This window comes from Bactrocera tryoni, chromosome 4 (assembly GCF_016617805.1).
Source record: "Bactrocera tryoni isolate S06 chromosome 4, CSIRO_BtryS06_freeze2, whole genome shotgun sequence".
Taxonomy (NCBI): domain Eukaryota; kingdom Metazoa; phylum Arthropoda; class Insecta; order Diptera; family Tephritidae; genus Bactrocera; species Bactrocera tryoni.
The window spans coordinates 5,583,310-5,605,911 of NC_052502.1; the positions used below are offsets into that span (position 1 = coordinate 5,583,310).

Here is a 22,602-nt window from a genome sequence, read left to right on the forward strand (position 1 = left end):
TTCACAGCCTGCGACTGGGGTCATTGCGCATTGAGTTCCACGGTCTGGCCGCCTGCGACAACTTCGAACATCGCTCAATGCTACATCTGTGACGTGAAGAAGCGCTCACCACCTGCACCGCGCCGCCAATGACCAGCACTGATTGTGACTTTCTTGCGACATTTTTTCAACATTCTTGCGATTTTTTATTATTACGGTGTGCTCTCTCTTTCTTGGTCCTTCTTCTGTCTGCGCTTATTTAGTTATTGGCACGGCAGAAGTTCGCCTGTCCTTTTGAATTATCCAAGCAGCTTTTACGCTAACCCAAGCGCACACACTCGCAATCTCTCTCATGTCTGACAACAGCAAAAACAACAACATCTAACTGTATGTTTGCGCTGATTAACACGATTGTGCAATGCTTCTGATAGAATAGAACCCACCGCCCGCCTGTCTGTCTGTCCTTCCATCTGTCTGTCTCTGCGCTTGCTAGACCAAGTAGACAGCGCCAGAAGTATGTGTGTGTGTGGCTGTGTGTGGCAGCTCGTAGTGTCTCTAGGTGGTGATGGTGGCTTTTTATTAAGTTTGCCTTTGTATATGCTCAATATTGCATGTGACATTTGTAAATGTCAGTTTGTTGTCAGCAGTTTCATTATTGGAACTTGGCTTGTTTGCCTCTCACTTCACTTACCGACACACAAACATACCGTCGAACAGCACGGAAGGGCGACGCATTGAGGGTGAGATGTCGCCCACATTCTGTGTCAGCTGTTGCCCTTATTGTTGTTACAAAACACGGCCTTGTTGTCGTTGTTGTCGCGTTTGCTTACAGATTGTGGCATATTCAAGCGAAAATTCGTTATTCCTAATTCGTAATTTGTCCTTTTTATTATTTGGTTGTTGTTGTGTTCTCGTGTGCGTGTTGTTGTGTGTGCGTGCGGTCAGTCAGGTGAAAGTTCGAGTTGCGAATACTTTTGAGTGACGAAGTTTAATGAAAATGTCATTGACGCCAAGAGCAATTAATTAAATATTGCAGTCGCATTGTATTCGTAATTGTGTTTGTATCCGTGTTCATTTCATATTGCTTCGTATGTGTGCGCTGGAGCAGCTTTTTTAAGGGTCCAATTACACAAATGTGTTGTTGTCCAAATACACATAGGGTTAAGACTAAAAACCGTCAAATATATTGAGCTGGATATTTATCTTAATATTTTCTGAGATGTGTTAAAGTACTTGAATGATCTTTTCATGGCTATAAGAAGTTGTTTTCAGAATTCATTAATTTTAGGCACCGACCCTCCCTTGGTTTATGCATGTTTTTTTAGGTTTAAAGTGGAATTTGTAATACATGTACTCTATGGACCCTTGAAAGCTTCCAAGAAGATCCGATGTTTTCGAGCCAAATTTTGTTTGCCGATGAGACCCATTTCTGGCTGAATGTGTATATAAACATCCTAAATTGCCTGAAGAGTTTCAAGAGCTGCCATTTAATATAGAAAAAACAACGGTTTGGTGTGGTGGAATCATCGGTCGATGCCGTTGAAAACGTAACCGTCAATGGAAACCGTTACCTCGCCATGCTAACCGACTATTTGATGCCTGAAATTGAAGCTCGTAATCTCATCTGCGCAACATTTCAAACAGATAATCTTCAAGAAATAAATGCCAAAGAATGTTCTTTCGAATGATAACCACTCTTCCCCAAGATACTTAAAATTTCTGATCATTTTTTTTTTGTTTTTTGCGTAGGGAAGCTCTAAATTAATCACCTTTTAGTGGTAAAGCGGCATATAAAAACACTATAAAGCCACTTTTTTCAAAACGAGGATTAAGTTTATAAAAAAAATACATATATTCGTAGACATGATTCACCGTATAAAACCTGAAGGATCTATTAAAAAAAATTAATAAAAGTCTGAGTTCAGCTGACAGTGTACACTAAACATTGACCATTTATACAGTAGCATACTAAATTTATTGAACCTACTTCTCAACTTAACAAAGATTACAGCCTCTCATACTCTAACCAAAACTCGCCATCAATGCCCACAATAAACGTGGGCGAATCGTGTCGCTTTTCAGGTATTGTTTTTGCGCAACATTTAACACGATAAGACTTGAAAATTTCCACGAGACAAGCCTTGACCTCCATCGTAGCCAAATGTATTCCTGAAAAAAAGGTTGAAATCTCTTATTACTCCGGAGTATATAACTTGTGATGGAACTAAAAATGTTGATGACAATTTGATCCACAAAATTGAGTTAAGCGATCAAAAAGTTGCTAGGTAGATACTTACCCGCACATATACGCGGTCCACTACCGAATGGCATGAATATGCCCTTTTTGATCAGGTCGACATGTGCCGCATTGTTGAAACGATCCGGATTATATTCCGATGGTTTTGGAAAGTAATCGGGGTTATGGTGATAACTAAATATGGGCACACTGACCACATTGCCAACACGAATCGGTATGATATGGCCGTCACCGACATCAAGTTCCGTGGGTTCCGTGCAAATGCGCGCATAAAAGGAGACCACGGTGATCAAGCGTATGGATTCTAGATAAGAGGCGTTGTCTTTAACATGCGATATGCAGTGGCGTTTGCTTTCCAATGAACTTACCATGAAAACATTGATCCAAATAAGGCAGGCTAGACAATTTTTGGTAGCTCACAAAGCCATCCTCTTCGATATTCTCCAATATTTCAGCACGTAACTTCTCCTGATATTCCGGATGATGCGCTAACTTTTTGCGAAAAGCAAATAAATTTAAAAGTTTTTGAATTTATGCTATAAAAATTAAATTTCGTGCCATAACTCACATAGAATATTGTGTGGAAGAGCACTGTGGCCGAGGTTTCATAGCCATTCAGCATTGTGGTCAGTATATGCCCGACCATATCGTCGTGTGTTATACCCTTCTTTTCCTGCAATTGTCGCAGATGGTTCAGGAAATCGACTCTACTCTGACTATTTGTATCCTTGGCTCTCAGCTCAAGGGCATCTTTTGTGAGTTTCGAAAAGAAATTATTGGTGTCCTCCGAGAATAAACGCTTTTGTGCAAAACGACGTAGCCAAGGTAATGGTAATAACTTAAAATAGGTGTCCAACGAATTAACAATGAACTGCAACCATTTGGCCTGCATTTGGAGATAAATGTTTGGTTCATCTGGTTTGGCAAGCGCATTCGTTTCAATGCCCCACAGAAACTCGCCCAAAACGTTCGAGGTAAAGCAGAAGCCGAGCTGTGGGGAAGGCATGGCAAATTAATGTTCACTTGTGTTTAGTTATGGGGGAAATAATATTGAGTTAGATTATCGTTGGTAGGCTAAAATTTTACGCTGTTGAGGCACTGAGTTTAATTATTCCTCGTTACATCTAAATGTTAAGTAATCCCCATTCGGTTTTAAAGACTGCTTTTAATGTCATATAAATTGGGTTACTTTTTAATTACTTAAACTAAACTGTGGTAGGAATGGTTTTTTCTCTTTGGATTTACCATTATATGGAAGTTTTTTTATATTTTTTGCTTACATTTTTGGTTTCTATGACCGCGTTGCCTTGGGCAGTTCTTTTTTCGAGATATTTGGATAGTTTCTCTGCACAGCCCTTTAGGATTGGATATGCCGCATTGAGCTGGAAAGTAACAAAAACATGAATTTGTTTTTATATGAACATAAAATAAATCTGGCTGAAATTACCTTATTTTGCGTTAAACCTGTAACAAGATCGGAACGTTTCGTTTTCCATGAATCGTCACTGGTGAAAAATGGACTAAGCGCAGCCAGTTTGTCCAATTTTCTGTCATAAATCTATTTGAAGTAATGGAAAATTACAATTTTTAACACCTTATAGTATTACTTTAGTATTTTTAAATATCGAATGATATAATATACAATCAAAAAATTTTTTGCCCTTTGTACGAAAGAGTAAAATTTTCTTAGTTCATGGGTATCATTGGTTTGAGCTGTATGAAATGGGACTTGGATCATCTAAAATCCGACTGAGCTACCACTTATTGAGAAAGACTAAGATCGCAAGTAAAGTTTTCCGTTCGCCAGGTAAAAAGACATCGAACAAAAACGTCGATTGCTGTAAAGGAACGGATAGGCGTGTGCCCCTAAATAAAGTTTCAAAACTTAAATTGCTTTTTAGGACCACAGTGACGAAAAGCTGATGACGATATAATTACATATGGTTCAAAACTACTGTAAATAGCTTCCTCAAATTGATTCAGTTCATTGATTGGATTTGTCATGGATATTTTTTCGTTTTTTAAGCGGAACTACTTTCTCTACTTGCATGTTGTTACTTTCTGTATAATCGGAAATTACTTTCTGAAACAACGTGAAAATTAGTGAATGTAGTTCCTAAAATGGCAATTAGCCGTCCGAAGAATAACAAATCGACGGGTGCCGATGGATTGCTGGCCGAGCTATTCACACACGGCACACGGAACTGGTAAGAGCTTGCATCATCTTCTTTGTAGAATGTGGTCAGACGAAAGCATGCCCAATGATTGACATTTAAGCATACTCTGCCTAATCCACAAAAAGGAAGACCCCACAATCAGCGCCAACTGCAATGAGATAGGTCTCCTAAACATCGCATGTAAGGTACTATTAAGCGTATTGTGTGAAAGATTAAAGCTCAACGTCGGCAAACTATTTGGACCTTATTAGAGTGACTTTAGGCCTAGAAAATCAATAACTGATCAGATATTCACATGTGCAAAATCTTGGAAGCTGCTTTCGACAGCATGAAAAGGAGCTGCCTTTATGCCGCGATGTCTGAATTTGGTATCCCCGCTAAACTAATATGGCTGTGTACATTGACGTTGAGCAATCTCAAAAGCTCCGCAGGCTCGGGAAGGAACTTCCTAACAGACAAGGCGACTTCTTATCGTGCGACTTCTTCAATATACTCTTGTAGAAGGTAATTCGATCTGCAGAACTTAGTCGAGCAGGTATCTTCTTCTATAAGAGTGTACAGCTGCTGGCGTTAGTTCAGCCTTCTCTATAATGGATAAAATAGCGAAGCAAATGGGTCTGGTAGTGAAAGAGGGGGAAACAAAATAACATCATCAAACAAACAGTCGTCGCACTCGCGAATTGGCTCTCACGTCACTGTTGACAGTCATAACTTTGAAGTCGTAGATAATTTCGTCTACCTTGGAACCAGCGTAAACACCACCAACAATGTCAGCCTCGAAATCCAACGCAGGATAACTCTTGCCAACAGGTGCTACTTCGGACTGAGTAGGCAATTGAGAAGTAAAGTCCATTGTCGACTAATAAAAACAACCTCTATAAGTCACTCATAATTCCTGTCCTGCTATATGGTGCAGAGGAGCGAAGGGTGACAACAATTGATGAATCAACGTTGCGAGTTTTCGAGAGAAAAGTTCTGCGAAAGATTTATGGTCCTTTGCGCGATGGCCACGGCGAATATCGCATTCGATGGAACGATGAACTTTACGAGATATATGACGACATTGACATAGTTCAGCGAATTAAAAGACAGCGGCTACGCTTCATCTGAACGGATAAAAACACTCCACTTCTGTGAGTATTTGACGCAATACTCGCCGGTGGAACCAGAGGAAGACCTCCACTCCGTTGAAGGGGTTAGGTGGAGAAGAACCTTGCTGCACTTGGTATCTCGAATTGGCGCCAAATTGTCAAAAGAAGAAACGCGCGAGGCGCGCTGTTGTTAGCTCAGCTATAGCTGCGTAGGCGGTGTCTACGGCATTAAAGAAGATGAAGAAGTTTGTAAGTTCGGGTAAAAAGTTTTTTTTTTCTAAAAATTTGTTGTTTTAATTAAAAGTTCTAAATTTACAATATTTAAAATAATTAATAGCTAGCTTTGGCCATTGAGTACTATAGAAATCATGATATATTATGTTGGTTAAGTTCATCGAAGAAGCATTAAGGGATCATCTTTCATTTCTTCGCAGGTTAGGTTTTTATTATCTTTATCCTTTTTATGACTTTTTGAAGCAAGTTGGCAGCAAGCTGTCTTCACATGTTCACTTTTTTCAATATTATCATTATTTCACATAACACGGTTGAATAATTGAAGTACGGCTAATATCTGTCGCCAACTTACCCAATTTGCAGCTAAATTGCCGCGAAACTTGCCAAAGTTCTTCACCAAAACGTCCTGGGCCAATTGTGGGTCGAGGATCAGAATTTGTGGATTTCGTGTCATAAAGACGCCAATAGCGCGATGACTCTTCTTGTATTTGCTAAAAAATGTAACAAAAATTTAAATTTAAATTGAATTGGGGCAGACCTCAGTCTGACTGTTATCGGTTATGAATATGCTAACTATTTAATTAATTATTAAAATTTTCCTAAATGTTTAGCTTCTGCTAACCTATAAATCTCATCAGCTTCATAGGCAAGTGGTTGCTTGCCGGTTATCGCGCTTGGAAAATTTCCCAAAAATATATTTGGCTTTGGACCGTCCAAGCCCAACTTCTTAAACACACCATGATGCCAGGTCAAATATTTATAGACTAGAATAGCTAGCAGCGCCAAAGTGACCAGAAGCGCTTCCATTTTTGTACTAACCTCAGATAAATTTGGAACGCATAATGAAATGTTCTTATCAGCATAATAGCCCAAAGACAACAACATAACCATCTCTATAAATAAACATAAATTTCTATGTATATATGCATGTGCATTATTTCTTTTTATTGATAACTCGTGCATTTTGCTTACAGAGATTGTAAAATTGTATTGAAAATTATGAAAGTCATCTATTTGGGTGTGAGCGAGAGCCAATTTATCTGTGAATATATTATAGTGCCTGGTTTGATTTGCTTAGCTTAGTAAGTGATGCAGTGGGTCAAGCCTTGAACCTGCTGAGGTTGTTGAACCAAGTATTGGGAATGACTTTAGTCTGTAAATATATTGAAATCTAATAGCAGTACAAATATAGTACATAGTTTTCAAGCATTCGGAGATTATCTGAAGGATCAGCGAACACCATTTTGAAAGATCATTTGGGCCCAAGAAAAGTGAAAGCACAATTGGTTTCAAAATCACTTATTTTTTCAAAAAACAACGTCTCGTTAACGTCTGTGAAACAATGCTTTCCGACTACCAAGATGTCATGAAACATATTATTACTGCCGATGAGTCCTGGATCTATACTTATCGTATCGGGACAAATGTCAGCCGGAGCCGAAAAAATGATAACGCATCATCGCATATTGCTATGATTCTTCGTGAGTTTTTCGCCAAACTTTCAACCAATATCGACATACATAGATTTTGAAGAACAAATTAAGAATTTTAAAATTGTGAACAAAGTCTTACTATTTTGTGCTCATAATAGTATGTGGACATAAGTACACCCATAAGTTATCTTAATCACTGCTCAAATCGGTCAACAAATTCGTTAATCTTTTATGTTGTTTGCTGCTGAATCTCATTTTCGTCGCAGGCCCAAACAGCCCTAATTCGCATCGATACTATCTAGAATTGATTCCATTATATTATATATTAGCAAATAGCCTACTAAAATCTGCAGGAAGCATCCAAAAGAGCTCTTTCAGACAAAAACATAAAAAATATACAAAAATGTTTCATAAACAACGCAAATTACACTTCAAATTGCTTTCGAATGCCGACGCTGGTTTCAATATTTTACATGATTTAGAAGACACGTCAACCATTGGACGTATGTATGTAGGTACTGGTACACAGCCATAACACTTACTATTTCAGAAAGAATACAATGAAATAATATTGAAACAGCGCAGAACCAACTCGGTATTTAGGTAAAAATATTAGTTTCCATTATGTAGAACTAGGGGAGCTAAAATAATTTAAAACAATAGTATTCTGGGAAGCTTCGTCCGTAAATTCTTAACACACATTTTTTTTTTTTGTTATTACAGTTTTTCCATTAAGATATATTTCGAGTGTGAAATGTAAATGTATGGCTTCAAGTTATAAAATGTCATGGCATAAATCAGATATGCTTATCAGTATTCACAGAATTTAGAAAAAGTCATCAATCCCATTACATACGAGTGTTTACGTTAAAATTATGAATAATAACAAAAAACACTGTTTATAATCTCTCATATTCAAATAATAAATCGCCATCCACTCCGATAATAAGTGTTTGTGATTCGAGTTTCGCTATCGGTGGAGTTTTGTCGCAAACTTTCAAGCGATAATTCTTGAGTACCTCGACGATAGCTGTTTTAACTTGCAACACCCCCAAGTGACGCCCTGAAATGGCATAGTATACATTTTATTTCTTTACATAGTTACACGGTTTTAGTATGTTTGAAATTACCTAAGCAAATTCGTGGTCCATCGCCAAATGGCAGAAAAATACCCCTCTTCGTTAGCTCCGAAATATCAACATTTTCGAAACGCTCCGGCTTGAATTCCATCGGATCTTCGAAGTACTCAGGGTCATGCAAATAACTGAACACGGGCACAGTTGCCACCTGTCCCTTTTCAATGGGTATGCGACGTTCGTCGTCCAGTACTAATTCGGTAGGCTCCGTACAGACGCGTGAAGTAAATGTGAGGGGACTTATCATACGTAAGGTTTCTAAAAACGAAGTCAAATTGAGAGATTGTATGCTTTGTTGTAAAAATTATGTGTTCTCACCGTGCACACATTGATCCAAATATGGTAGCAGAGTCAAAGCTTGATAATTAATATTGCCGTCGGCTTCGAGATTGCTTAGAATTTCTTTACGTAGTTTTTCCTGATACTCCGGATGATGGGTCAACTAAGATCATTAAGCTGTTTTAGTAAGTAAATTATCAAAATTTAAGTGTAATTTGATTTACGTAGAAGAGCGTGTGAAAAGCAACCGTTGCTGCTGTGTCAAAACCATCGACAAAGACGGTCGCCATGTAGCCTACCACTTCATTATGGGTCAGATTCTTTTTTTCCTGCAGTTGGCGCACGTAGTTTAAGAAGTCAGCTTGATTCTTTTTGCTCGCATCTCTCTCACGCAACGCGTATGCGTCTTTAGTAAACTGTGAGAAAAGCTGGTCACTTTCGGCAGTGAAGATTCGATGACTATCGAAACGTCGGTACCAAGGGAAGGGTATACATTTGAAATAGCTCATAAAACCCTGAAACACTTGGAGCAAATTTCTTTGTGCTACTTCCAGGTAAGGATTTGGCTCGTCGAGACTTTCCAGCGTTTTCGTTTCAATGCCCCAAAGAAACTCGCCCAAAATGTTGGATGTATAGCGTAATAGAAGCTGTAAGGGAGGAAATATTCAAATTAGAAAAGAAGCAACGACACATATTCAGATATTTACATTCTTGGTTTCGATTATCGAGCTGCCTTTTATAGTCTCTGCATTTAAGAGTTTTCCGAGCTTTTGAGTACAAGTCTTCCAAATCGGATACGCTGAGGTGAGCTGTGAGAGATTTATACGTGTAATTGGTTAGTTAACAGAAACATATTCATACTATACCCTGTGCTGTGTAATGCCACTCATTACGTCTGATCGTCTCGTCTTCCATTCCTCACCAACATTGAAAAACGGATTGAGTGCGGCGACCGTATCCTCTTCTCTGTCATAGAGCTAAATTATATTTCCATATTAAATAAGTTTGGTCTTCTTTATATATTTGTGTGTATAGTATTCTTAATGAACACTTCAGAGCCAACTTACGAATTTGCTGCTTAAATTCTCTCTGAAGCTTTTGAAATTCGTAACTAACACTTCATGCGCCAATTTGGGATCTAGTATTAAGATCTGAGGCTCTCTGGAAACAAACATGCCAACAATCTGATGTTTCTGCTTGTATTTGCTAAAAAAGAAACAGATTGACTTTAGTGGTATGGATATAGAGATTTCAGTAACAGGTTTGTAAGACTTCTGAGATGCTGAAACTTTCTTGGATCGGTTCAATACTAGATATTTATACTTGCTTTGCATTTTTTTGAACCGAAGCCCGAGGAGAAGTTATTTTCTTGCTCAAGTATATGAAAAGTGTAAATAAAAGGCAGGGGTTCATACTCACTTGTATATGTCATCATAATCGTAAGCTATGTGCTGTTTGCCGGTTAAATTTCCAAGCCATATTTTCGGTTCTGGGCCGGCTATGCCCATCTTTTTAAAGGTATCGTAGTGCCATGTCAGATATTTGTGTATCAGAAACGCGACAGCGGCGAGCAAAACAAATGTAACTAGGAGCGGCACCATTTCGAAACTGTTCACTGTGATTTCTATTTAGCATTGCGAAGCATAAAATGCATAACCATTGTCCCCACTTAAGTATTCATTATCAGTAATTGGCGTGGTGCATTTGCTGTGTGCGCAGCTAACCTTCTCTATTAATATCATTCTTCGTTGGCTCTCATATAGTGAGCATATAGAGCGCTTTTGAACATTTAATGGTTGAAAAGTGTGAGTGAATCTCTTTCTAGTGTTATCAGTGGCTAGTAGGTGCAAATTAATCAATCCCTTTTTATGAGATAACCTTGAATAAAACGCAGTTTGTTTATGTACTATATGTATACTTTTTATTGCGGTTGTGTTATGAATACATTTTGTCGGTTGTCTCGGTTTCATTGACGTGATTTTAATTTTTATCAGCCTGTTAATAATATTTGTGAACGTTTGCTGCATTTGTAATATTTTTTTCTAAAATAATATTTATTAAATTTGTTTATATGCTTCAAAGATTCACAATATATAAAAAACCGTAGAGAGAGTGCGAGCGCCGGGTGGATAATGACAGAGAGAAGTGGTTTGCCTCGCTTGATTAGAACTGTTGGATGCTTCAATGTTTTGGCACTAAATTATACGACGCCTGCTATTTATAAGTAAAGTTTGGACAGGGTACAATTGCTTATCATTTCATAAACCTTAATCAGTTAATAAATATTTATATTTTGATTAATTTTACATGAGAAACAGCAGCAACAAATTATAGTTAACTTACTTGTATCACCCTTAGACCTACCCTTATCACTTTTGAGCAAAGCTAAAAAACTTCTGTATATAAAGACTATTAATAACTAAGTAAACAAACCATTAAACAAGATAGAAAAAAGCTAAGGTCTATTTAGTATCTTGATAACTGTAATCAGTTCGAGCGAAAAGCAAACTATAATTAGTGCCTTATCAGTTAGACTCATATTTGTTATCTACAAGTATTTCGAAACTCTGTTATTTGATCCGTCTTAACACATTGATTGCCATAACACATGTTTTCGTGCGACACGCTAAATTTATGGGGGTCTTGCGTCAGAGCTTGTTCAACATTCAACGTTGTTATGCTATGTTGCCACTTAGATTTGATAGTAATGTCTTTGTACGCTCATATTCGTACAAATATTGGTGCATTTTCAAGACGTAACGCGATTTCTGCAGATACTATGATAAGAACTGTGAGGCTAGAGATGGATTTAACAAAACCGTGCTTGGCTTGCGGTAAGGGATTTCGTCGAAAACAATTGGCGTCCAATGTGTTAAGAGCCGCTCTGCGCAATATCTATGACCAAGTAAAACTTTTTTCTAAGAGTTTATGCATTTTACATTGTGGAACCTCTGTAACGGAAAATGATTGATCATAATGCAAGAATTTGGCTTGTTCACATACCCATTGAGCCAGAAATGGACCTCATCGCTGAACGAAATTGGCTCGAAAACGTCGAATCTTCTTGGAGTTTTTCAAGAACCCATAGAGCGATTTAAGATCTCGACGTAACGCGCCAAGTCGTTCCATGCGTCAGTTCGAGTAGCTGCGAACGGCGCCGAATCGACCCTCCGGTCTTCGTGTACACACTCAGCTACTGTATTTTCTTCACTGCATGCTCGACGATGCAAGATGACACGATTCATTCGTGAAAAAAAGCACCTCTACTTGGATCACACATGAGAAGATGATGGTTTAATTTTTATCATGAACTTCGCTTCTACTGTGTAAAATAATTTGCTGTTATCTATCATAACTAAAGTCTTTCTTTTAACATAAAAATATGCAACAAAAAATCAGGAGTCTTCAAGAAACACTGGATAAATCGGTGTTGAACCGTTGAACTCGTATCATCTCCATGAAAAACCCCTCCATATTAGATTTAAGTCGATATGTTTAGTAGTAATACCTAACCGTCAACTGAAAACCATTCGTAAGTGGTTCGGAAAGTTCCGCAGTAAGCATCCAAAAGGGGCTTTAGGAACGAAATCATCAAACAAATGCACAAAGAATTACGTGAATTGGACTTCGAATTGCTTTCGCAGCCTCCCATTTTCCGAGACTTTAAGTATTTTAAATGATATTGCAGAAATACTAACCATTGTACGCATATTGGTATAGATATAAAGCTCTCACATTTATTTTTTCTGAAAGAATACAATGAAATAATAATAATATTCAATATTAGGATAGAGCCACTTCGGTTACTAATAGCAACAATTATTATTTGACCCAAGGAGCTAGCGAGGTTGAAACTATAATACACATATATTTTAATAATTTTACGTTAGTTCATACTTTTTCGATTTTTAGCAACTACTTGTAAATTATCGTATCTTCATAAATGGAAATATTCATTCCATATATCAGATATATGTACATACATATTCGCAGAGCTTAGAGAGAAACATTAGCCTCGATATTACTTTAAAAATACTAATAATAAGAGGACCTCACTGCTTATAACCTCTCATATTCGATAAATAAATCGCCATCCACTCCGTTAATAAGCGCATGTGAGTCGAGCTTCGCTATCGGCGGAGTTTGGTCGCATACTTTCAAGCGATAATTCTTGAGTATTTCGACAATAGCTGTTTTTATTTGCAAAAAACCCAAATGACGACCTGAAATTCCATTTTATTTTAGTTATTTACATACTTTTAGTATTTTTTAAAATTACCCAAGCACATTCGTGGTCCATCGCTAAACGGTAGAAAGATACCCCTCTTCGTTAGCTCCGAAATATCAACATTTTCGAAACGCTCCGGTTTGAACTCCAACGGATCTTCAAAGTACTCGGGGTCATGTAAGTAACTGAATACGGGAATAGTCACTACTTGACCCTTCTTGATGGGTATGCGACGTCCATCGTCCAATACTATCTCGGTGGATTCTGTGCAGAGACGCGATTTAAACGTAATTGGACTTATCATACGTAAGGTTTCTAAAAAGGAAGTAAAATTAAGAAATTCTTTGCATTGTTATATAAACTATGAACCTCACCGTGCACACATTGATCCAAATATGGGAGCACATTCAAAGTTTGAAAATTAATATTGCCGTCGGCTTCGAGATTGCTTAGAATTTCTTTACGTAGCTTTTCCTGACATTCCGGATGATGAGTTAACTGAGATCATGAAGCGAGTTTAGTAAGTAACTCACGAAAGTTTAAGTGTAATTTGACTTACGTAGAAGAGCGTGTGAAAAGCAACCGTTCCTGATGTGTCAAAACCATCGGTGAAAACGGCCAACAGATAGCCTACTACTTCATAATGGGAAAGACTCTTCTTTTCCTGCAGTTGACGTACGTAGGTCAAAAAGTCAGCTTGATTCGTTTTGCTCGCATCTCTCTCACGCAACACGTATGCGTCTTTTGTGAACTGTGAAAACATCTGGTCACTTTCGCCAGTGAAGATTCGATAATTAGCGAAACGTCGGTACCAAGGGAAGGGTAAGCACTTGTAGTAGCTCATAAAACCGTGAAACACTTGATGAATTAGCCTATGGGAGACTTCCAAATAATGATTTGGTTCGTCGAGACTTTCCAGCGTTTTCGTTTCAATGCCCCAGAGGAACTCACCCATTATATTGGATGTAAAGCGTAACACAAGCTGCAAGAGAGGCAAAGTTAATATTAGAAAAGCAGCAACGGTATATATGTCTGCAATGTATTCGAATATTTACATTCTTGGTTTCGATTATAGAGCTGCCTTTTGCTGTCTGTGCACTTAATAGTCTTCCAAGCTTTTGAGTGCAAGTCTTCCATATCGTATATGCTGAAGAGAGCTGGGAGACACAAAAGATATGTAACCTATAATTTATAACACTTTTTACTTATTAATATTAGACCTTGTGGTGAGTTAGACCACTCATTATGTCGGCTCGTATCGTCTTCCATTCCTCACCAACATTGAAAAAGGGATTAAGTGCGGCTACTGGATCCTCTTCTTTATTGTAGAGCTAAATGCAATGCCCGTATTAAAATAAGTTTGAAATTAACCGTGTAATACTGTTAATTGCAATCTTGTTGAAGAAGTATGGGTTTACTTACGAATCTTTTCCCTAAGTTGTTCCGAAAGCTTTTGAAGTTGGTTACTAAAATATCATGCGCCAATTTCGGATCTATTATTAAAAACTGAGGTTGTCTGTAAGCAAACATGCCAATAACCTGATGTTTTTGCCTGTATTTGCTGCAAAAAAAATTTCTTTAGTGTTATGAATATAAAAGATTTAACTTGATTTTAAAATGGTCCTTTATAAGGAAGCACATAAACGAAATTTAGTGAAAGAAAAAACTTCTTAGGTTAGGTAAAGTTAAGTAAGAAATTAATCTGGTAGTTTCTGGTATGAAGAAAATATGTGGATTGAATTTGGTGTTTCTGTGTTTCTAATGGAAATGCCTCTTTGGAAGTTGTTAGAGGGATAGTGTAAGTTCCGAACTTTTTTCGACTTTTTTGTAACCTGGCCACACTGTCTGGCTTTTATCCTTTGCCACGCCAGATGCTGGATTTTTATTAATACGAGCTGAAGTATACGTCCTGCAGGACGTCCGCTCTTTTTGCGAAATTTGGTAAAAACTTGATATCTAATTCTGATGCTTCCTATAACCCTTTGCATTGTGAAACTCCTGAAGATCACGAATAGTTCTGATATTTCCTCCAGTCCCTTGAACTAAGAAGTTCCCAAATATCGAAGAAGTCTGCTAGGTAAGGCAGACACAAGCAGTGCATACAAACTTCCTTGCATTTTCTATATGTGCCATCGAAGTATTTTCGAGACAATGTTAGTAGAAAGCTTGTTGGTTTTCTTTACGTTCCCTTGCACATGATCTTGACAATCCCGTATGCTCCTAAGACATTCTCTTATGCAGTGCGATGTGAGACTACTTTTAGTTGCCGCTAAGACTTCGCCCTACTGCGGTGTTTCGGCAGCTAGAAGATCATCTGTGGTCTAGTCCGCGCAGGATCTTAGCGCCCACTCCATCAGCCAGTTTTGATCAGTCTGTACAGATCTTAAAGGTTGCGTTTGTGGATCACCGACTCCCTGCCTATTGAGCTATGTCCGAAGGTGCTTGTGTACTAAAAATATCTGAGCAAAAAGTTCTCTGAAAAAAGAGTTTCCTTGTCATCCGGACATAAACAAAGGACGTTGATTAGTTTTGAAAGGAATTTTTAGTTCTCCACAAGGTTTATCTACGACGAAAAAAAAAAAATACTATGGTTTGTACTTACTTATAGATATCATCATAATCGTAAGCTATTTGCTGGTTGCCAGTAAAATTTCCGTGCCATATTTTAGGCTCAGGACCGACTATGCCTAACTTTTTAAAGGTATCGTAGTGCCATGTCAGATATTTGTGTATCAGAAACCCGACAGTGGCGAGCAAAACAAATGTAACTAGAAGCGGCACCATTTCGAAACTGGGAGCTGTGACTTTTTTAAGCTTCTTAAGTACCATTTGAAATGATTGAATTGAATTATTGCATATAGTTTTAAGAGGTCACCTTGAACTATACGGGGTTTATATATAGTAAATATGTGCTATTGCACAGAATATCATGAATAACCATTAGCTGTTTGGATCAACCAAACCAAGTTGATGTGATTGTCACTCATATGCGTGAGCCTATTATTTAAAACTATTTGTGTGCATGTTCTTCAAATTATCCCTAACTAATTTGTACTGCATTTATAATATTTCTTTTCAATTAAAATGTAGTGAATTTATTTAAGTGCTCTACAGTTTAGCTATACGTAAATGAACGAAGAGAGAGAGAGAAAGTGTGAGAGCGACAAACATATAGTTACAGAGTGAACTTCATTGATCTGCCTTGCTTGGAAAGCATATAAAAACTTTCTATAATATTACATAAATAAATGAAATTGAAGAAGTGGTATGCCCTAATGGTTTGGCACTGAAAAAAACCACAACCCTTTTTTTTAAAGTATGGATCAGAGTATAATAACGATTTATTTCTTGAACGGAAGTCACGTGTGAAAGATTTGTAGATTAATTTTACTAGCAAAGCAACAACAAACAATTGTCGCTCTTCTCTGCATGAACAATTAGCATTGAGTTAAATGGGATAATATTGGTTTAGGCCGGGAAATACCGGCCTTCTTATAAAAAACGACGCGCTTATTAGATTTTAATCGGTCAGTATGTAAGTGTTTTATAAAAGGTTATAATGCCATATTATTTATATTTGAGTAGCAAGTAGCGATTAAAATAGATTATTTCCAGTCTAAACTAGTTCTGTTTTGCTAGCTGTAATCAGTTTCGAAGAAAAACACCTCATATTTAATCAGTAGCAATTTAGCAGTTCGTGACAGCGTTTCGTATTCTGCACATTGCGGGTATCGTGCTGTTCAAAATGTTTCTATTCACGTTCATTGTTTTGGTGAGCCTCGTCGCGGCAGTTCTGATAGTATATCTGCGTTGGCATTTCAATTATTGGCGTAAGCGTGGAGTGTGTGGACCTCAACCGGATTTGCTCGTCGGCACGTTTCCAAGGACCAGCGCCGGACAGTGCAATTTACTGGAGGAGTTACACGAGATTTATCTGTAATTTCTGGAAATTCATAAAACTCTCTTATTGTAAATTTTCTTAAAAAAGACAGGATATTTAAAGAGATTTTCTTGACAGTCGTTACAGGGTCTCACAAAAGTTTGTAGGCATATTTACCGCACGCGCGCCGAAACTTTTTATATGCGACCCACAGTTGGCGCTGCAAATTTTGACGCAACATTTTAAAAGTTTTCGCGATAACGAATCTTCCCAATGGGTGAGTAAATGCCCGTACTGATTTGGACAAACAAAAGTCAATAAGTCGAACTTAATCTATAAAATTCGAAATCTATATTTATTATTTAGCCGTAAAAGTGTCTAAAAATAATTTAGAAACATAAGTATACTTACTCTATACATACATATATATATATATATGTGCATGTAATTATTTCAGACGAACGCAAGCGTGGAGCAACTGCGACTCAGCAGCCCTTTCGTTTCCACCGGAGAGGAATGGAAGGCCCGGCGCTCGGAATTGGTGCCAGCGCTGACCATTAATAAGGTGATAAGATAATTTGTATATATCAGTAAATATGTATGTAACACATGCACCTTAATATGTATGCGGAATTTCTCTAAAGTTTCCGATTGATTAATTGCGCACCTAACAAAAAACTGAGCTATTAACACGTCAATTAGAATCGTGTAAATTGTTGAAATGAAAATGTGATATATTTCGTGTGCAAGTTTTTTTCATCTACAAAAGAGCAGTTTTAAATGATTGCATGAATAGATAATTATAAATAATTATTTCGTGTGTGTGTGACCGGCTAAAGCGTACGAGATGTTGCAGAAGTAAAACCGTATAAAGAGTTCGGAGCGATGTCGGTCGACGTGGTATAAACGAATCGAATAAAGCCAGGATTGTGTTGAATCGAAATGGCGTGATGATGTTGACCAATTCAGTTAGTAGCGCGCTGAGTAATCGGAATTAGCGCTTGGGATCGCATTAACGTGCTGAATGGCATCGACCGAACTGGATAATCGAATGATGTGGCGCTCAGAATCGTTGGCGAAGAAAGCAGAAAAAAGTGGAGGCGATGATCGAGTCCTTTTTTGTGAATTCTGTTGTATTTTGAGTGTGGCGGTTATGTCGTATGCGGTGAGATCCTGGGAGTAGTCTCAGGCGCGGTGGTGTGCTTAGGTTAGGCTTAGCACATTTCGCCACCGAGCTAGGTCAAAAAATGTTATTTTGAAGAAAAACTTTTTGAAGATACATAGTTTAATCGAACGATCGCAATTGACTTCCAAACTCGGTAAAAAAGTTAAAATATTGTCACTTGCTTTAAGTGTCGAGTAAAAGAAATAAAAATGTGGCACTGAAAAACTACAAACTGAAAGTGTTGGAAGAGCTTACAGAAAAGATACATTTTTGAAGCAAATAATTTCTAGAACAAAGTTATATCGAGCAGCTCCAAAATTTCGGATCGATATCTCAAAAATAAAACGAATAGTTCACGTATATACAGACAGACGTCTGTCACAAGTCATTGAGTTGTGGGCGCTCAACTGGTAGGAGCAAAAGCTACAAGGTCTTACCAAAGGCTTTAACCTGGTACCACGGGAAGCAGTTAGCCCTTGGAGTTTACTTCAATCTGCTCCATGGGTTTGGCCCTTTGTGGAGATTCGTAGGGACTGTGGTTGAAACCTAATTGAAGGGTGCCGGAACCAAAGTACAGCAGAGGTGTTATATCGGCCTCGTAGCCGACCAAGGTGGCAAAGTGTCCCTATCCACCTAAACCATTTGGAACCAAAAATACTTCCAAATAGCATTTATATTTTGGAACGCTGATCAACGCATTGTATTGCCCTATGTGCTTCAAAGAAATCACCGTGAGGTAAGACCGTCGCCGGCAGATACTCACGTAAACCACAACGATTGTTGTCCATCACACAGGTCGGGTTGTTTTTGTGGGGCGTGGGTTGAGGAATGGGTGCATTTATTAGCAGAATGCTCAGACAATAGGAATCTGGGTGGTATGGGAGTTAGCTGGACTGATGGAAGATTAGATGTTAGTGAAACAGTTAGGATCGTTTCCGCGTGAGTTGTTTAAGTGGCGAAGGCGATTAGCTGAGAATTAGGGTTAGATTTTGTATGAGTGGTGTGTGTATGTGATATGTGTATGAGGTCCAACCCCTGGCCACCAGTCCAGAGCCGTATGGAAGCTCAACTGGTAGAAGCTGCGGCTACGAGGTCTGACCGGAGACTTAATTCTGGTACCACGGTAAGCAGAAGCCTTGAAGTTTACTCCAACTTGCTCATGTGCACTGGCCTCTCGGCGAGTATCATGGTGGTTGTGGTTAAAACCCAAATGCTGGAGAACTGACTTTGTCACTTGAATGTAGAGTTGTATTGCAACTGGGTGCCGGATGCAAAGCACAGAAAAATGCATTCCTAGGTGCGCTGTTCAACGCATTATTTTGATCCGCTGTGCTTTTAAGCGCAGTGGGGTAAGGCTGTGGGTGTTGCAAACTTCAGGGTACACATATCGATAATATAAACAAATTTTGCAATATTATTGAGCAACAGCTGATGTTATAGTTATTATACTAATCTTTTTATATATTATATATATATATATATATATTAATCTTTTTATCAAATTAAAGGGTTATACATATATAGGTAGAAGGCTGAAAAAACGAATTTTCCAGATTTTTGTGTCATGAAAACACGGTATACTTTAAAACAAAACAAAATTGTTCAAGTAAAATCGTAAAATTAAAAATTTTTCTTCTTCTTTTTTTATAATTTTACGAATCTACGATGCCTTACGACAGGTTGTGAATTGCTCAAATTTTTACAAATGTAACTCTTCTAAAAAAGCTGAATACGACTAAAATTAAAATTTCCATTACCTTATCTCTCGCAGATTCGCTCCTTTTACTCAGCAATGCGTGACAGTGCACAGAAAGCCTGCGAGTTCCTCACAGCTGGGGGTGAGCAGCCCCAAGATGCCAAAGAAGTGGGTATTTATGACCTAACTGCAATAGCAAACACTTTATCAAATACTTTATTGCTAAGTGCTGCATTTCTGACTTAACATTTTAGCTGGCCAATCGCTTCACAGCCCAGTTCATGTCCAACTTCATATGGGGAATTGAAGGCAACGCCTTCAGTGTACAGCAGAAAGCGAGTGCGCCCTCGCTCTCACCCGTGCATTGCATGGCAAGAGATATTATTTTGCAATCGCTGCAATGTATACGTTATTATGGGCGCACCGCTGCTTGGCCTTGGGTGCGTAAATTACGGCCGGTGCGCTTCTTTCCGGTCTCCGCGGATCGTTTCTTTCAACAGCTACTCGTGGACGCTTTGAATGTACGCGCCAAGCAGCAGACTGGCGAGGGTGGCGGTGGGCGCGGCGATGTGATCGATCACCTGCAGCAGCTCAGGGAGAAAAAATCCTTAAATGCCATACAAATTGCCGGACATTCAACAACAGTTTTGATTGATGGCTATGAAACGGGAGCGATGCTGATTGCGCATTGCCTGTTGCTGGTGAGTGGAAATTATGAGGTTCGCTTGTTGCTGTTGTTTGTCGTTGTTGTTTTTGTTTTTGTTGTTACAAAGTTGTGATTTCGCTAAGTATCGGTTTTAAAATGTCTGTCTGTTGATCTGTTGTGCATTTTCATGTCTCGTTGGCAGCTTGCGCGCAATCCACGCGTTCAACGGAAGCTCAGAGAGGAACTGCTCGCTGCCGACGTCGCTGACAGTTTCGATGCGCTAAATGAACTGCCCTATCTCGAACAGTGTCTACATGGTGAGAAAAATTACAAAAAGCATTTAATTTAAAGTTATTTATTATATGTTTTTTAAAACATTACAGAAACTCTGCGCCTTTTTCCACCGCTGCCAACGCTTTTCAAACTCTGCACTGAGTCAGTTACTTTGAAAAATTTTGACGGATCTGCGCTGACTCTGCACCCTGGTGATAGCGTCTATATTTCAACTTACTCTTTTCATCGTGACGCCGAGTACTTTGAAAACCCCGAGGACTTTTGGCCTGAGCGCTTTGCAGAGGAGATGGGCGGTGTACGCAAATATCGAGAGATGGGTGTTTTCATGCCATTCGGAGATGGACCGCGTATGTGTCCAGGTAAAGTACATACATTAAAGCACAATTTGCGATTATAAAGTCGAGGTGATCAAAAACTGAAATTTATCAAATTTTCAAGGCATGAAGTTGGGTTTATCTGAGGCCAAGGTCGCTGTATCTGAGCTGATAAGTAAATTCGAGATTACCGCTAGCGATGAGACCCGCACCGATAACAAAATAGCAACTGACTCATTTCTGTTAACGATCGACGGGAAAATCGAACTTGTGTTCCATCGGAGGCCATGATTTTCAGCTGTTTGTGGAAGTTTACATTTTATCTCAAATCTGTCTAACAATGTAACTCTTGACCCGTTATGTGATTACTTTGCTGTTATATTTTTTAAAAATAAAGTTGTAAGTTCTTTCGTGTAGAGAATTCGATTTCTACCTCGTAATTACAATCCTAAATAAATATTTGTTAAATATTGTTTTGTTCGAAGCGTAATTTTGTCTTTAATTTTTCTAATCAGAGAGTTCTTTTTATTATTGAGCGCTCCAGTCGTTTCTTCTTTTCGCGATGTGGCACCAATTGGAGATTCCAAGCAAGGACAGGTCCTCCTTCACCTGGTCTTTCCAACGGAGTGCAGATCTTCCTCTTCCTCTGCTTCCCCCAATGGGTACTGCGTCGAATACCTACAGAAATTCAGCGTTTTCGTCTATTCGGACGACATGACCTAGCCACCTTAGCCGCTGTTTTTTAATATCGTAAAGCTCATCGTTGAGCTTTGTCTTTGTTCGTTGATAGAGGGCTTTACTTCTCAATTGTCTCCTCAGTCCGAAGTAGCACCTGTTGGCAAGAGATATTCTGCGTTGGATTTTGAGGCTGACGTTATTACTGGTTCCAAAATAGACGAAATTATCTACGATTTCGAAGTTATGACCGTCAACAGTGGCGTGGCAGTATGGTCGCGAGTGCGACGACTGTTTGTGTGATGACTAAAATCAACGAAGAGGTGGTGTGTGTCGATCCTCTTTACACGGATCTTTTCCAAGATTTGGCTCATTGTGGATATATAGTGAATGAGGTATAATTAATTATCAATTAAATATCTAGACAATTACTTTTCCGTCCGGTAGTTAAGATTTATGTTTGTTAGTTTAAATGTTGTCTCAAGTATTTTAAATTTCGATGAAAAAATGGATTCTTAACAGAACATCAAACGAAGTTAATAGCCATCGAGGTAAATGCCTTCATCCTCTAGGCTTCCACACAGAAGCAGCTGCTGTGCTAAAGTTCCATACCTTAGAATTAAACTTTGGATAAGATGCTCTACATTATCCTTCTCATCCTTATTCAGTAGATTTTCTGGAATTTTTGCTTGCTTATAGGTTTCTCCAAAAGATTTTGAACTTAAAGCAATATAAAATACTGATAACTTGTTCTATCACATTATACTTTCGTTTCGTACACGTTCGTTCGTTATCGTTTCACGTCATGATGGATCGCCTCTTCCAGCCAGTACTTGTAGGCTCTTAGCCGCGCTCGCTAACCTGTTGAGCAAGAAGAGAGAAAACACAGTTGATCGCTAACAATAGTCACAAAAGATTACTATTTATTACAAAACGTTGTACAACAAAAACTTATTTGATTGATGGCCATGGAGTGGAGCCAAGCTGATTGCGCAGTGCCGGTTGTTGACACTCCTTGTTGTTATTGTTATTATTGAAGTATAATGTTATTATTATTATTGTTAAGTAGAAGTTCGCACTATTAACTGAGTGACTGATTCCTGATTGAGTTTGTGTGC

The 22,602-nt window shown here is 38.4% G+C and overlaps 4 protein-coding genes across 5 annotated transcripts; 1 reads left to right on the forward strand and 3 right to left on the reverse strand.

Annotated features, from left to right (window-relative positions):
* Positions 1–1,899: 1,899 nt before the first annotated feature.
* On the reverse strand, positions 1,900–6,545 carry LOC120773596 (probable cytochrome P450 309a2). The gene is made up of 8 exons (XM_040102591.1): positions 6,361–6,545; positions 6,091–6,229; positions 3,684–3,794; positions 3,517–3,618; positions 2,805–3,227; positions 2,605–2,728; positions 2,277–2,540; positions 1,900–2,148 (listed from the first exon to the last, which is right to left on the reverse strand). Exons 1-8 carry the CDS (start codon positions 6,543–6,545, stop codon positions 1,985–1,987), a joined length of 1,512 nt encoding a protein of 503 aa, XP_039958525.1. The 3' UTR covers positions 1,900–1,984.
* Positions 6,546–7,906: 1,361 nt separating this feature from the next.
* Positions 7,907–10,217, reverse strand: LOC120775118 (probable cytochrome P450 309a1). The gene is made up of 8 exons (XM_040105136.1): positions 10,006–10,217; positions 9,654–9,792; positions 9,453–9,563; positions 9,294–9,395; positions 8,811–9,233; positions 8,626–8,749; positions 8,302–8,565; positions 7,907–8,234 (listed from the first exon to the last, which is right to left on the reverse strand). The coding sequence occupies exons 1-8, from the start codon at positions 10,185–10,187 to the stop codon at positions 8,071–8,073; spliced, it is 1,509 nt and encodes a 502-aa protein (XP_039961070.1). The 5' UTR covers positions 10,188–10,217; the 3' UTR covers positions 7,907–8,070.
* Positions 10,218–12,295: 2,078 nt separating this feature from the next.
* On the reverse strand, positions 12,296–15,621 carry LOC120775117 (probable cytochrome P450 309a1). Its single transcript, XM_040105135.1, has 8 exons — positions 15,417–15,621; positions 14,237–14,375; positions 14,035–14,145; positions 13,870–13,971; positions 13,374–13,796; positions 13,189–13,312; positions 12,866–13,129; positions 12,296–12,809 (listed from the first exon to the last, which is right to left on the reverse strand). The coding sequence occupies exons 1-8, from the start codon at positions 15,596–15,598 to the stop codon at positions 12,646–12,648; spliced, it is 1,509 nt and encodes a 502-aa protein (XP_039961069.1). The 5' UTR covers positions 15,599–15,621; the 3' UTR covers positions 12,296–12,645.
* An 866-nt stretch (positions 15,622–16,487) lies between these two features.
* LOC120774742 (probable cytochrome P450 28d1) lies at positions 16,488–21,299 on the forward strand. Of its 2 annotated transcripts, XM_040104497.1 has the most exons (8): positions 16,488–16,750; positions 16,833–16,971; positions 17,152–17,259; positions 19,631–19,723; positions 19,810–20,256; positions 20,404–20,518; positions 20,585–20,854; positions 20,934–21,299. In XM_040104497.1, the coding sequence occupies exons 1-8, from the start codon at positions 16,560–16,562 to the stop codon at positions 21,098–21,100; spliced, it is 1,530 nt and encodes a 509-aa protein (XP_039960431.1). In that variant the 5' UTR covers positions 16,488–16,559; the 3' UTR covers positions 21,101–21,299. The 2 variants fall into 2 exon arrangements, with proteins under 2 accessions (XP_039960431.1, XP_039960432.1); XM_040104498.1 differs by lacking the exons at positions 16,488–16,750; positions 16,833–16,971; positions 17,152–17,259 and adding an exon at positions 17,369–17,859.
* Positions 21,300–22,602: the final 1,303 nt, after the last annotated feature.